The 15,135-nt window shown below is 41.8% G+C and overlaps 1 protein-coding gene across 8 annotated transcripts in view; it reads left to right on the top strand.

Moving 5' to 3' along the window:
- The window catches only part of ITPR2 (inositol 1,4,5-trisphosphate receptor type 2), a 243,926-nt gene that overhangs the window by 57,032 nt on the left and 171,759 nt on the right, over positions 1-15,135 (top strand). For 6 of the 8 annotated variants that reach the window (XM_038154646.1, XM_038154647.1, XM_038154650.1 and 3 more), the window contains 6 exons: positions 389-433; positions 9,817-9,971; positions 11,349-11,448; positions 11,569-11,729; positions 13,894-14,035; positions 14,794-14,952. In XM_038154646.1, the coding sequence (XP_038010574.1) occupies positions 389-433; positions 9,817-9,971; positions 11,349-11,448; positions 11,569-11,729; positions 13,894-14,035; positions 14,794-14,952 (762 nt within the window). The remainder of the gene's footprint in view (positions 1-388; positions 434-9,816; positions 9,972-11,348; positions 11,449-11,568; positions 11,730-13,893; positions 14,036-14,793; positions 14,953-15,135) is intronic. The other 2 variants (XM_038154648.1, XM_038154649.1) reach the window with 2 other exon arrangements.

Consider the following 15,135-nt stretch of genomic DNA (forward strand, 5'->3'; position numbering starts at 1 on the left):
TATAGAGAGTGAGATAAAAAAATAACAATCTATCTGCCCAGGGTCAATCCTAGAACTGATTGTGTGTGCATGTGTGTGGGTGACTGTAACTGGTTGCATTTAGAATAGTAACAGTGCTTTCTTCATCATCCTTTTTGGGTTTGGTTATTTGAGATTCCTCTTGAGTTAACAAGCTTGATTGCAAGATGCTCTTTCTAGAGGTGAGGACATAATCAGCTAAATCAGACAGAAATTGAAGTAGTAAGTCTTTTACTCTCACACTGCTTCTGAAACTCCACTGTCCTTTTGCAGGGTGGAAACATAACAGAGAACTGAATCAAACCCTCTCCCCCAGTTATGAAATGTCTGAAAGCTGTCGAGACAGTATTTGACTTCTTTTCTTTTCCAGCTTAACCCACACTACCCAGAAGGTAATAATGAAGGAAAAGCTTTGGTAAGTGGAATTTAAATGTTGCATATATAATCTGGGGAATGCTGTAGCCTTAACCCAGCACATCCTGACATATGGAAGCTCTTCATAGCTTTCCTTTTCCTTATGTGTTCCATCTGCTGGGATTGTTTTCTATATCCTGTGTAAGGTAGGATGCATCTCAGAACTGGTAATTCAGAAAGTTTTCCCTCACTCTGAGGCAAATGATAAGAAACTTATTCAAATTCTGCATCAAAGTGGCATTAGTTGAAACTGTTGTGCTTGTTGTCTGACTGCAGATATGAAATGTTAGTTCTTCTCAGCTCAGATGTGTTATTTTATGGCAATAGCCTTTGCCTGGTACAGCTTCAAGAGCATTTTAGGTAATTCTGACTAATGAGGCCAGACATGGAGATTATAGTGTGTGAAGGAAGTGGAGTTGGGAAACGTCTCCTTGGGGGAGTCTTATTGTTACTAAGTCAACAAATATTCCCAAAAATAATAATTCTTCCATCAAATTCATGAGATTGCCTTGGAAAGGCTGAGATCTTCTTCAAAAAAAATCAATTTCTTTCTGCTTGCCTTCCGGCTTTTGTTCTTTAAGAGGACACATTTTCAAGTTTTTCTCTGCACAGGGAAGAATTTTTTGATTTTTCATGACAAGAAACCCAAGTTTCTTACATAATTGCATGCCTTGAGGACTCTAATTTTAATAAAAATGAAGCCTTTCATAGGAGTTGGCAACATTGGTTTTCCATCTTCCCTGATATTTGGCATTAATGGTGATATTGCAATAACCGCTAAGCTGTCTAGAGAAATGAGAATTCTCTCCTATGAAAGTACAGAAGTTCCACCAGTTGTTTCTCTTTTGTATTGGAATGAAACTTGAAGCCTTTGAAGCTTTGGAATGGAAATCAAGATCAGTTCTAGAATTCTCCAGTGAGTAGGTGTTAGGCCCTTGTCACTGAGGAGCCAATCCTATTGTACCACACCATACTTATTTATGGTATAAGTTTTCCCTCTGTAGCCATACCAGTTCATCTACATAGTTAAATATTCCCTGGACTGGATAATGACAAAAGCACAAGCGTAATCTAAATATGAATGTTAAAGGTGGCTTCACTATCAGTTTGGCTTATTCCTCCTGGGTATTGGTTTCAGCTAAAACCCCAGACCAGATAAATCACATTAGAGAAATACTTCCAATAAAAAAGTAATCAAAGCTGATATCTCTGTGGAAATTTTAATTTATGCAGTCGGCACTTTCCTATGAAAGATGTTTTGTGGAAGAACTTCTAGTAATTTTAGGTGACACCTCCATGTAAATCCAAGCCTACAGGCTCTATTAGTGTGGTAAAAATCCTTTTGGATCCTTCATCCCTTTATAATCTTGTTGGAAATGCCATGAGTCAGCAATGGCTATTTAAGCCTTCATTCTGCCCTGGAGCAACCCAATATAGAAACTTCACATCCCTGTGCTGGAATTTTTTTATGTTACAATGATGCAGTGCATTGAATTTTCCCTCAAAAGTAAAATAATCTTGTAATATTTGGAGTTCTTGGAGGGTCAGCTATGTCAGTCTTGTATCCAATAGCACGTAACCTGGAGCACACAGGCTTTCCTTGCTCTGCAGTTATCATCTAGTGTTTCCTCTGCCTGGTCACTGTCTAACTGGCTCACAGCAAAGGCATCTTCTTTTCCATCCTTTGAAGCAATTAATTTTGAAATACTGCCCATGAAGTAAATCTGGAGTGAGGAGGTTGAAGTGGACCTACCCCAGCCAAATTTGAAGTCCGAGTAGCAGGGAAATGGGAGATGAATAAACGAATCCTTGTGGCTGAAGGGTTGAACCTGTAGCCTGTGCCCTTGGGGCCAAGAAGGCCAATGGTGTCCTGGGGTGCACTGGGAAGAGCATTGCCAGCAGGTCAGGGAGTTATCCTGCCCCTCTGCCCAGCCCTGCGAGGCACATCTGCAGTGCTGTGTCCAGTCCTGGGCTCCTCAGCACGGGAGGGACAGGGAGCTCCTGGACTGGGGCCAGTGGAGGCTGCAGATTTAGGGCCTAGAGCATCTCTGGCAGGGAAAGGCTGAGGGAGCTGGGGCTGTCCAGGCTCGAGAGGAGCCCCAGCTGAGAGGGGCCCTCAGCCCTGGGTGTCCCTGTCTGCAGGGAGGGCTCCGAGCAGGGCCCAGGCTCTGCTCCAGGGGCACCAGAGGAACGGGCAGGGACTGATCCCAGGAGGTTCCGCTTGGACATGAGGCAGAACTTCTTCCACAGGTTGCCCAGAGAGGGTGTGGAGTCTCTTCACTGGGGATATTCAAGAGCTGTCTGGACACAATCCTGTGCCGTGTACTCTGGGATGGCCAGGCTGGAGCAGGGAGGTGGCACCAACTTGACCCACTGTGGTCCCTTCAGCCTGACCCATCCTGGGACTCTTTTTTCTCTACTGGACTGTTGGATGAAAGGGTAGCAGCTCCTCCTCTGTTTTCTGGGTTTTAAAGGCAGCACAGCCATCTGTGCATTCTGTGCCAACCCTGAACTCCAGCATGTGCTGGTGTCAGGTCTCACCCCTGGATTGGGGTGACCCCGAAAGATGGAAAAGTCTCTCCTCCAACCTGTGCCTTCAAAGAAAGACTCAGTAGTCCTCTGTTGTCTGGTCTCAAGGTAGTTTATTGTTGGTTATCTAAAAGATTCTTCTCCTGAACTGCTGTGTCCCGTTCAGCAGGTCAGACAAAGGCACACTGCCCTCCCAGGGGGCTGGTGCCATCTTTTATATCATATATTACGTGTTACATGTTTATACTTTTTCCCCAATGCCTATCATCTATATTGAATGGTGACTTTCTACTCTAAACCAATCTGTGAGTGTCAACATCACCAAAGACATGGAGGCTAGGAAGGAGAAAGAAAGAGGACAGGGCACACCCAAATCCCTCCATCTTAGAACTCCTGACCCCCATGTACAAAACTTGGACCCCTGCGTACAAGGCTTAAAACCCCCCTGTACAGCACTCAAAAATCCTTCCTTTCACTTTGTGACTACTTCTACTAGAATACCTAAACTTGTGTGTGTGGCTTGTAATTCTTCATACAGAGTTGGTAATTTGCTCCACAGGCTAAGATCATAACCGCCAGAAGTGTCTTTGGCTGCATGTCAGGGTCTCAGAGGCCCCTGCCAGTGGCTCTGGCCATCCAGGGCACCCAGAGGGGTGTCCTGGGTTCTGACATGCTGGGGCTGCTTGTACGTGATCACGTCCTGGTTTACAAGGCCTGATCCCAGTTGCTCAGGCAACTGAATTTTGGGAAGTAGCAATGAAGAATGGTTTTCCATGATGCAGCAGTGGGCACAGACACCAAGGTTCTGCCTAAGCGCATCTTTTCTGCCTTGCCTTAAGTCACTCCAGAGTCACTTAACCTTGAAAGGGTTTTGGCTGCAGAGAGCATAAGTATTACTGGAAGTCACCGGGACTTCTGTTCCCAAGCATTAAAAGTATGTTTGGACTGAGGTTTGTTACTTGTTTATGAGCTGCTTCTTGGCAATCCAGCCAAATTGTCTTGTGAACCACTGCTTTTAATTCTGGTAAAATTTGGCCTTACAATTCATGTTCCCACATCTAAGCTCCAGAATAATTTTTTTTTAAGTGGGAAGACCTTTTTGAGATTTAAGGGTCTTATCAAAAAAGAGCTTCTTCCTCTCCTAAAGTCTAGGTCATTGTAGTATATCATGTATCAAAATGCAGTGCTCCATGTTACAACTCCCACTAAACCCAAAATCGGTAGTTTTTATGCTGCAAATTACTATGCTTTTTCTAAGGAGAGAAATGTACAGCATCAAGAAGAATGCTACAAATATCAGGGAAATGTCAGGAGCAGCTGGGGACCTAGCATTTGTTAGTGCCTTTGTGTTAAAGGCTGATTTTGGATAGGTACCTTATCCCAATTGTCTGCATTTTCATGAGAAGTCTAATTCTAACCAGTTCCTGTCTGTTTTTTATTGTTGAGATTTTCGTTAGGATGGAGACTGGTATGCACTTACTTATCTTGCAAAGAAGTTGGGCAGTTCTACTGTGGGCTGCCAGGTACAATTTGATGTATCTCCTTTGACTTCTGTTTATTTATTTTTATGAATTCCCAACATTCTGCAATTCTAACTTTTCCTTCTTGCTGCCAACCCAGGTGATTTTTTTTTCTGATAAAACCTGAAAATTAATTTTTTAAAAAAAAATTTATTTTACCTTCCAGGAATGACCTTTATTGAATTATATATTTTATATGGGTGATGCCGTTTAAACAAGTAGAATGGACAGTCTGAGAAATAATGAAAAGAAAAGAAAAATCATCAGCTTAAAAATGGCAGCTTATATAAAACCAGCAGTCAGACCACTGGGGAGGCTGGGGGAGAAGGGGAGACACAGATGCCGGCACATTATTATTATTCTGCTGTTGCACACGGGTCTGAATCAGCTCTGGAAATGCATACATTGTTTCTTACAGAATGTCTCTGGCTCCTAACGACAGAATTGCAACGTGATGTCTCTGCTAAAAATGCGATGACTCACAAATGAGTCAACAGAGAAGGTGTTACAGGAGGCTAACTGCTGTGCTGTCTGCCAGGGCTCCTTGCAGGCAGGAGCAAGGCTGGCCATTCATTTACTCCATTTTCTTCTCATAAAGAATTTTTAAAATAATCTAACCCATGGAGTTCTGCTCACATTACTGCTCTGTAAAAATGCTGGTTTTGTAAGACTCTCCTAAACTGGGTTAAGGTATTGAGATACCACATTGCTCTGGATTTAACAGGCATTTTCAGAACTCTGGCTGCTATTAAATTTAATTTCTGCTGAAATCTGTAGTGCAGCTTAATGTATTCATTCAGGAGCGGGACATTATCCTTGTCTGTCTCTATGCCACAAGAGGTGTCTTCACCAATTGGAATTGTAGATTGGGTTTTTAAAAGAAAAGGTATTTTAGGTCTGTCATGGTTTTGGATTGCTTTTTGCAGTTGAAATGAAGGCCCTTCTGTAAGCAAAACTCCATGTGGATCTCTTGAATTGTAGGTATGATGCCCAGTTGAGTTAAATAAGGAAGTTTTGGGATAGTAGCAATTAGTAGCAAATTCTGTTAAGAGTGGTGAAAAGGGTTATCTGCTGAGCTGTAAGTCTCAAGGAGGACAAATCTGATTGGACCTGATTATTTTGTCACTGATTCCAGCTGGGATTTATTATTGAATCCAGATGGCATTTGTCTCTCCTTACGTTTGCCCTCCACATGGCAAGCAGTATGTCTGTGCAGTTTTTGCTCTTTGAGCTTCTTTTTAAATCATGATGCACTGTAAATCAGTGGTGGTAGCCCAGGAGGTACAGACTTTGCTGTGGGCCTAGATCAGTATTTCCCCTTCTCACCAAAATGGTGGTTTTTCTCACTACCTAGGACTCTTCTTTTGAGTGTTCAGCCTTTCAGCCTTTGCTTTCCTAGGTGGGTCCCACCCTGGCTGTGCTATGGGGGTTTACTCAGTTCCCCTCCCTGGATGTGATTATTGAGCTTTGATGCTGCAGAATAAGGATGGTGGGGGCTCACAGCTCTCTGTGCCAGTGCACACTGAGGTTTTCTCAGGGTGAAGGAGCTGACTCTGCTCTTTGTACCACTGCTACTTACACTGGCTTGTTTGGAAGGGGGGGGGACACCAACTCCTGCTGGGCAGAAGCAGAACTCAGTGTGTGATCTCCTTGATCCTTGTGTTTTAAACAGTGCGCAAGAATGAAGTGATTGTACCTTCCTCACCTTGGATATGTGTATGATGTGACTTGTGACAGCCTGTTGCGAATTTGTTGTAGTTTGGGACAATCAAAGCTATATACATTTTCCTTCCAGGAATGTATTATTTGGTAATATTGTTTTACCCACAGTTCTCTACTCCTGGCATGTAATTTTTTTTTAAAGTCTTGGAAGTGCTTTTTTGGCTGTCACTGACCACGTTGCCAACATCTCTGAAACTGTTCCATTGGCTTTCTCTTCACAGTGCTCTAAGCTGAATTTTCTTCTCTCTGTGTTTGAGTTCCTTTGCAGTTCTTTTCTTCTTTTCTCTTAATTGAATCCAGTTTTGCTGGCTGCATCTGCTCATATGCCAGTTTCTACCTGAGCAAATGTCATCTTGTTTTCATCTGCTTAGGAATGCAGTGCTTCTCCTAAGCTATTGTCTAATTAATTTAAACTAGCCTAGTACTTTTGCTTCTTTCCAGATCCTCACATGGACTCACCTGCTGATTCAATAATGGCTGGGTTAAGTGTAGATTTTGACAGCTGCTTACTAAATTTAATTTATCGTGAGAGGCTTTCTGTATGCAAGTGTCTGTGCATTCTCTCCCTCCCACACAGGCATGTGCACGTGCACTGGGACATAAAATGAGGCACAAATACAAATCCATGTTTGTTCCTATGTAATGACAGCATTGCTCTCTCTCATGTGCCCCTTGTATAAAACTTGTCTCCAGAGCTGTCAGGTTTGGGGTCACTTCTTGTTAGATTTTTTTTTTTCTCATGAGTAGTGCTTTACTCCCATAACCCAGGCTGAGTTGTGAGATTCAGATTCTAAAATAATGCTGTAAGGAGAGTTCTGAGGTTTGTGGGGGAGTTCAGCCTGGAACTGTTGTACAGCTCTCGTGCGGGTCTGATTTTGCTCAGCTAAGCTCAGCATTTCGGTTAGCTGTGCTGCAGGCACTGTCTTGCCCTCTGTTGAAGTGGAATTTCTTTTTATGCCAAAAACCAGATCTTGTTTCTATGTCTGCCAGCTGCTAAGCCTGGTTGGTGGGATTTTGGGCTGGTGAACTCATTGCTCAACTGGATCTATACAACTGTTGGGGTCACCGGGGAATGAGCAGGGTTAGCCCCAAACCGCTGGGTGAACTTGTCCACAGAGCTAATGGTTGTGAACTGCTAAAGCACAGGAGACCTGCCTTTGACTCTGCCTCCTGCCAGCTCACCCACTTTATACACTGGTCATGGTGTTCTGTGGTGGGGAATATCCCTTTGCCCAGTCTGGATCAGGTGTCCTGTCCATGTTCCCTCCCAGTATGGTTTTATATTTTGGTCTATATTTTACTCAGAGCCCCAGGATAAAAAGGAAACCATACAATTATGAAGTGTTCTGCCTTTTTTGTATGCCAGTCATTTCAGTCTGGAAATTATAGTGAAGTGGATAGTTTCTGGGAAAACCTAATTAGATTTCAATGTAAGTTGTAGAAAATATCAAAAAATTTGGATGCTGTTCTAAACTATCCTGTACTACTCACCCCTTTACAGACCTCTTGAATTTTAAACTGGATTTCCAGTTCTCTGTTTTGTTATAAAGTGTAGGAAGTAGTTTTTCATTTAATATTAGACTCTGACTCACACCTGTTAAGCTCTCAGAAGGATTTTTTTATTGTTTCTATGCCTTTTCAGTTTGTGTCTTATCACGAGTATGTACAACAAAATATGTATGGAAATCACAAAAGCAATTTGCTATTTTCTCAATCCTTGTATATAGGTTAAATTTTTTGTGCAGTTTTCAGTAGTATTTTTGGGCATAAGATACAAGAGGATGCGGGGACTGTCAGATGAGTTTACTCTTGTGCAAGTCACAGGAGATGGTTGCTCTTTGTCTTGGCAAGCCTTCCTCTCAAACACTTGTGGCAGTACTATAATGACTAGAGGAGCCTAAGAAAAATTTCTTTCTCAATTTTTTTTTTCTGCTCTCTCCATCCTTGATAGAAGTCATGGGATGGAAAGCTGGCATTTTGTAAGCTTGATAATGAAAAAATGGGTGTTTTGGAAGGATTCAAAAAGTGCCTTGAAATGAGCTGATAACTAACCCTTTCTTCAAAAATTGCACCCATCCTTGATTTTGTTGTTTAATTTCAATTGGCAATATGGATAATCAAAACTTTGCCCTTGATTATCCCTTACAGTTTGGTTTTAATCAAGCTACTAATGCAAACCAAGTACAGCCCGGCCTTTTATGTTGTACAGCTCTTCCTTAGTGGTGTATTGTAAATCATTATAATAGCATTTCATGCTTCCAGGGTTGGATTTTTTTTTCTCTTTTGGCTTTCCTCATTCCTCTCCTCTCCCTCTGTGATGTATTTTGTGTACATGAATGGCCCTGGGCTGCCAGTCTCTTAATTGGTTATCAGTCTTTTGTAAGATGTGTAACTCAGCACCCCAGAGGAGCAGCTTTTACTCACACCAGTAATTCTGTTGGTTGCTGTGTGGATATGGGCACAGACTCTGAATGACTCCATCAAGCCAAGAAATGTTCTCAGGGAAGGTGGCATTTGGAGTCTGCAGGCAAAGCTATGGAGGTGACTAAAGATATGAGGATGGTGCTGCGGGGTCGCAAAATTCCTGTGGGCTCTCAGCAGGTGGTGAGAGGCAGATCCCGCCTTAGCTCATGGCCTTGGCCTAATTCTGTCCCTCAAAGGGAACAGCTCCTGCCCTTGCAGGGGGTAAAATCAGACCTGTGTTGGACCCAGCCTCAGTGCGTTATCAGCCTGTGCTGAGATTTGTAATACAATCCAGCTGGGGCTTTGCCAGCCTCCCTTGCCATGACAAGCTGGTCCTGATGGAGCAGATGTTCTGCCTCCTGCTCTTTGGAGAGTGTCCACAGGACAAGAGGAAATGGCCTCAAGCTGCTGTAGGGGAGGTTCAGGTTGGGCATCAGGAAGAATTTTTTCTTGGAAAGGTCTGACAAGCATTGGAAGAGGTTGCTCAGGGATGTGATGGAATCCCCATCCCTGGAGGTATTCAGGAAATAACTGGACATGGCTTGAGTTTAGTTGACAAGGTGGTGAGTTTAGTGACGAGGTTGTCAAAGGGTGGACTTGATGATCTTGGAGATCTTTTCCAACCTAAATGATTCTGTGATTCTCTGAAAGCATGCTGCTCTGATTCTACAGTCTAAGAGGAAAAAGCCATCAAACTTACATAAAACAACAATAGATTGAAGCAAAGTGCTTAGTTTTAAAATCCCCTACTTGTCTTAAAAAAAAAAAACAAACCAAAAACCAACAAAAGAACAACTAATTTTCATTCATTCTCTTCATTCAAACATGGCCCTTTCCAGATCAGCACAGTTTAGTTGCATCAGGTGGGAGTGAGGGGTCTGCAACTATAGCAGGTTTTGGAAGTTGTAGGTGTCAAATAAAGCATATCTAGTGCTGCAATGTTTCTTTAGCTTGTGGCCTGCTGTTGTTCTAATGACTGCCTGAGACCCCATGGAGCAAAGTTCATCCTTTGTGTTACTCCAAAGCCAGGCGCGGTAGATTCTTGCCTGAAAGTTAAAAAAAAAAATTCAGATGTATTACTTGTCTGCAAGGTAATTGAAATATTTCTAATGGGCCCTGATGCAAGCAAATAACCCTTGTGCCTAATCAGCAGAGAGATGGCGACCTTCCTGCTTCAAAGAAGAAACGCCTGGCAGGGGAGAAGATTATGTATACTTTGGTCTCTGTGCCACATGGAAATGACATCGCATCTCTCTTTGAACTGGATGCCACCACCCTTCAGAGAGCTGATTGCCTGGTTCCAAGGTAAAATAAAAAAAAAAGGAAATGAATAAAGGGCATAAAATAGTGCTGCATTGACAGGGTTTCTTCCTGGCATTATGCTGGTGAGTAAAGCAGAAAAAAAGCAAACATGAGCAAGTATAATCCTTCTGTTAAAATTTGAGGAGTGTTTATGGATAAATAAGGGATGTATAAAACATGATACTGCTGCTGTGACTGGGTAAAATAATTATAAGGATAAAACAAGTGACACTTAGAGAGTCTGAAGTGAAAAAATAATGGTCTAAATATTGCACAGATCTGTGTGAGGATAGAATTGAGCTCTGTGCACTGTTTGAAACAAAATGTACTTTTAATAGATTTAAGTGAATTGTTCGTAACAAAATAATGTGTGGGGTGAGCTGGGCTTCTGTTTCTCTGACAGATCATGCTGCCACTGAGCACATTTGTTATTCAAATGTATTCAGCAAGTGGCTTCTTGGTTTTAATTGTCAAAATTTGAAATTTTAGCTGTGTAGCATGGCTGAGATTGGTTAGATAAGTCTCATGGTGTTGGTTGTGACTGAATGGGCTTGCAGACACTTGGGGCTGGTTGTTGTGGGGGTGGATTTTAAAGCTGGGTACCCACAAATACTGATACATGTGACTTTGAAGTGTGTTTGCTATGCTAAGTTCTGCCAGATAATTTGCTTACTTGAATACTCAAAAGCCCATCAGCGTGAAAGGGAGAGCGTGAATGGAGACCACAGTGAATATATTTCAAAAGTAAAATTCAGAGTTAAAATTGTAATTGATTTCTCAGCTCTGCTTTTTGATAACACCACAGATTATCATATGGAAAGAATTTAGAAGGATCTCATAGCTGCTCTTTGTTCACTTGATTTTCAGTTGAGAACTAGTACTGTAAATGCTTGCTCTGGAACAAGGGTTTGCAGATCATAATGATGAAGCTGTGAAACCACGGTCAGCTTTACTTTCTGGCTTTTGTGCTGTGAAGCTTAAAAGGGTTCGTTATTCTGCAGGAAAAAATAATAAAAGAATTGGGTTTATTCATGAAATGTATTTCTGTTCAGATGGGATTTTATAACAACTTCCTTTTAGTTTTTTCCCTTTGAAGAATATTTTACTCCTAGACTTACATAAATACTTAAACCCAGCATTCTGCATAATCCCAAGATGCTGGCTGTTCTTGTTGCAGCTCTGCTCTGGGTGAGAAAGAAGGAGTCAAGGGAAAGGGGTACTGCAGTGTCTTTTAGGTCCACCTCCCCTTTTTATTGCAGTGGCTGGTGTGGCTCGTGCTCTCCAGCCTCATGCCACAGGCAGGTGTTACAGGGCATCCCACTTGCCCACGTGGGCTCAGGACTGATCCATCTCAGCTGCCATTTGCTCTGTCCCATTTAGGAACTCCTATGTCCGACTGAGGCACTTGTGCACCAACACTTGGGTCACCAGCACCAGCATACCGATAGACACTGAGGAAGAGAGGCCTGTGATGTTAAAGGTAAACAAAATCCCAAACTCATTCCTGAAGCTGTCTCACTTCAAACTTATGAAATGTGCATAATAATTAGGATAAAGGTAAGAGGATTTCTCACTCACTGTAAAACAAAAACAATTGCAGATTGGGACGTGCCAAACCAAAGAGGACAAGGAAGCTTTTGCCATTGTATCGGTTCCTCTGTCTGAGGTCAGAGACTTGGACTTTGCCAATGATGCCAACAAGGTTTTAGCATCAACTGTAAAAAAGCTGGAGAATGGAACAATAACCCAGAATGAAAGGAGGTTAGTGAGTTTTATTTTTTCCCCTGCTAAATTGGTGTTTGGTTACTCATGATAACGCCATCATGAGTAGGTGATATCCAGAAGGACAGAGGCAACTGGGAGAGGACACTTCAATTCTGAGAGTGCTAGCCTGGGGTTAGATGCCACCTCTGTTAGAGCATCCTTGCTGTACCTCAGGCTGGCCTGTGTATCTCCTGTGTAAAACGGGGGTAAATAGCACTTCCCCAGCTCACTGGCCACATAAATAAATGGGTAGTTCCCTGGAAAATTGTCTTTGCCTGGATTTCTTTTGATAATCTTCTTCTGAGCTGTAATGTGAGGGTGCATTGCATCTGGTTCTGATTCTCATGTACATAAAAGCAGCACTGCAGGACTCTAGACTTGTGTGAAGTTCACCACACTGCAAATCTGCAAAAGCCTTGGAAGGAGGTCTCAGTGTGACTGAGAAGCTTCTTCATTTGCTTTCTCATACCTATTTTCCCCTGTTCTCTTTTTCTATTTTACATCAATTTGGTGTTTACTCCTTGTATTCATCCCCATTTTGTCTGTGGCACTATTAGAATGTCTGTTCCTCGCACCCTCCCCTGAATCAAGGGATTTTGTAGTACATTTGTTGTACATTGTAGCCAGATGTATTCCACTGCTAGTGATGTAGTTCACTATTTGTCTTCAGCTGCCTGTGGTTAAACTGAATATAAGACAGCATCTCTGGCAGTGTGAATTCATAACTGCAATACATCATATACAGCTGCTTTTTTTTTTCCTGAAATATTGATTTTTGGTGATGAAACTGAATTTTTGCAGTCAGTTTCCAGTAGAAATTAGACCAGATGATTTAATATCCTAACATGCAAATTTTTAATGCCTGGGTGTTGGGACTCAGCCTTGAAAAGCTGTGGGGGCCATTTCATGATTGAGTTGACCCAGAGAGGGATACAACAGTGTCCAGGTGGGACATCCCTGTATGAACCTGTCACTGTCAGTATTGTCAGGTCTTGATGTTGACAGATTGGTACAACAAACATGTAAAACAATTCAGAGCTGTTTCACAACAGTGCCATTATTTGTTAGTTCTTGTGATTTCCTTTGGAAAAAACCCCAAACCATCTTTTTCCTGTCTTATCTCCTTCTAGCATAGAGAAGTAGGAATCCCAACAGTTTATTCCTTATTGCTCCATCCTACAGCAGCCTTTTCTACTTTATTTTGTGAGGGTGACACACACCTTCACTCAGAGGGTTTAGGTGAGCAGCCTAGCTCACTTGTGAATAATGAGAACTTTGTGTCTGGCTCCCACAGGTGACTGAAAATCTCTTGGGGATCTTCCTGCCTCTTTCATAGCTAGCAGATTTGTTAGTTATAGACTAACAAATAACAATGACCAAATTGGGATGATGCTGAGTTTTTCTTGTAAAAGATTCCTGGTGCTGTTAAGGGATATTCTTTGAAATCTGTGGACATCTGTGTTTCTCACTGCATGTCTGGCAAGGTGTTAGTAACAAGGAGGCAGCAATGACTTTGTTTTCTTTTTTTTCCCATTTATATTGTCTTTTTGCATTTTCTGAAGGTGGGAGAGAAGGAATTACTACTGCCTCTGTTGTTTTTAGCCCCTGCTTCTGACAAATCTTTAGTTTAGCAAAGAGTCAAACAAGTCCAGTTTCTTGGGTCAGTATATATAGGAAAACAGTTATATATGAATATATATGAAAAAAAAAATAAAACAGTTTCATGGGTCAGTAGGGAAATTATCTAGTGGCAGAATGTTTTTATTCCTCTGGTGACTCTATCATCTTGTTTCATGGACCCATGATAAAGCATAAAAATCCTTGCTAGGCTGTGTAAGTTTCTTTTTACTGCTCCTGGGCCTTGAGGCCACCAGGTATAGATTTTGGGTTTCTGAATACTGCGTATCAATCCAGCAGCCTGTATTTTTCTCTTGTTTTCCCTCTGGTTGTTGTTTAATGCCTCGGTAAACAGCCCTGTGATTGATTTAAGCTTTTGCTGAACCAAGGCTTGGAATCCTTAAGTACATGTCAAACTTAACTTTGCAGCTGTGGAAGTTCCATTGTGCCAGGTAAAGCTTAGCATAAATGTGATTTTTGTTCTTAATAAATCATAGCAACTGTTGAGTGACTGTTTATAGTAATGATCTTCTATTCATTCTAGGTTTGTAACCAAGCTACTGGAAGATCTCATTTTCTTTGTTGCTGATGTGCCCAATAACGGGCAAGAAGTTTTGGATGTGATCATTACCAAGCCAAATCGGGAACGACAGAAATTAATGAGGGAGCAAAATATATTGGCTCAGGTGTGTCCTATTGTGTGTTAATAACTTAATTGTATTTTCCAACAGATTGTAGGAGAGAGCGATGTGAGAAAAAGTTATTTTTGGGTATGTTGGCATATGCCAGGTTGGGTTTGTGTCTCGTTGGCTTGAGTAGAAATGACACTACTTGGTCAAAGCTCATCTCTTGGTCCCTAAATCAGAGTCAAGCACAAGGGGCTGTAGAGGGCTCTTAATTTCATGTGATTCTGATAAGATTTAAGGTCATGTTTGGGAGCGAATTGTTCACAAAATTTGAGACAAACATGGAATGTGGTCCCAATCCTGCAAGTGTTCCCCACATAGCGCCCCCATGGAACTCTGACTTTTTTTGCACGAGGGCAAACTTGCAAGTAAATAAAATTAATGTCCTTTTTGAGAAGTCAGCTGGAAGACATTTAAAAAAAACGGGAAAAGGATGAGACTGGACAGAAGCCAGTCTTGTCCTCCTTTTTCATCATTAAATTATCCAAAGTTAAGACATGTAACTAAAACTGTCTAAATTTGGGGATAGGAAAGAAAAAGCAGTGTCAATTAGGTTGGTGGGAAATGTAAAGCTAACCCCAAATGCATGAAGCTGTGATATCTCAGATTGTGTCCCAGCTTGTGTTTAGTCAAGGCTGTTGTGCTGATCCTGTCAGAGGACATTTTCATTGTCTTTGATTTCTGTTGAACTTCCATTCTGTAAGTTTAGCAGAAATCTGGGTCTGGTTTTCACTCTCAGTGATTTTGATTTTGAACAGATATTTGGCATCCTCAAAGCTCCTTTTAAGGACAAAGGTGAAGGATCAATGCTGAGACTTGAAGACCTGGGCGACCAGAGATATGCTCCCTACAAATACATGTTAAGATTATGTTATAGAGTTCTAAGACACTCTCAACAGGACTATAGGAAGAACCAGGTCAGTGTTATTAAAGATAATTTTCCTCCTGATTTCTATAATTATATGTCCTGGGTTTGACATGGTGCTCTGCACTTAGAAGTGGGATTCTGTGGTGATGGGAAAAGGCCTTTTTTTGTGTGTGTGTGTAGCTTAGTAGCGTGTGAATTGAAAGTTCAACAATGAATATCACAAGTTCCCTTT

This window comes from Motacilla alba, chromosome 1A (assembly GCF_015832195.1).
Source record: "Motacilla alba alba isolate MOTALB_02 chromosome 1A, Motacilla_alba_V1.0_pri, whole genome shotgun sequence".
Lineage (NCBI taxonomy): Eukaryota > Metazoa > Chordata > Aves > Passeriformes > Motacillidae > Motacilla > Motacilla alba.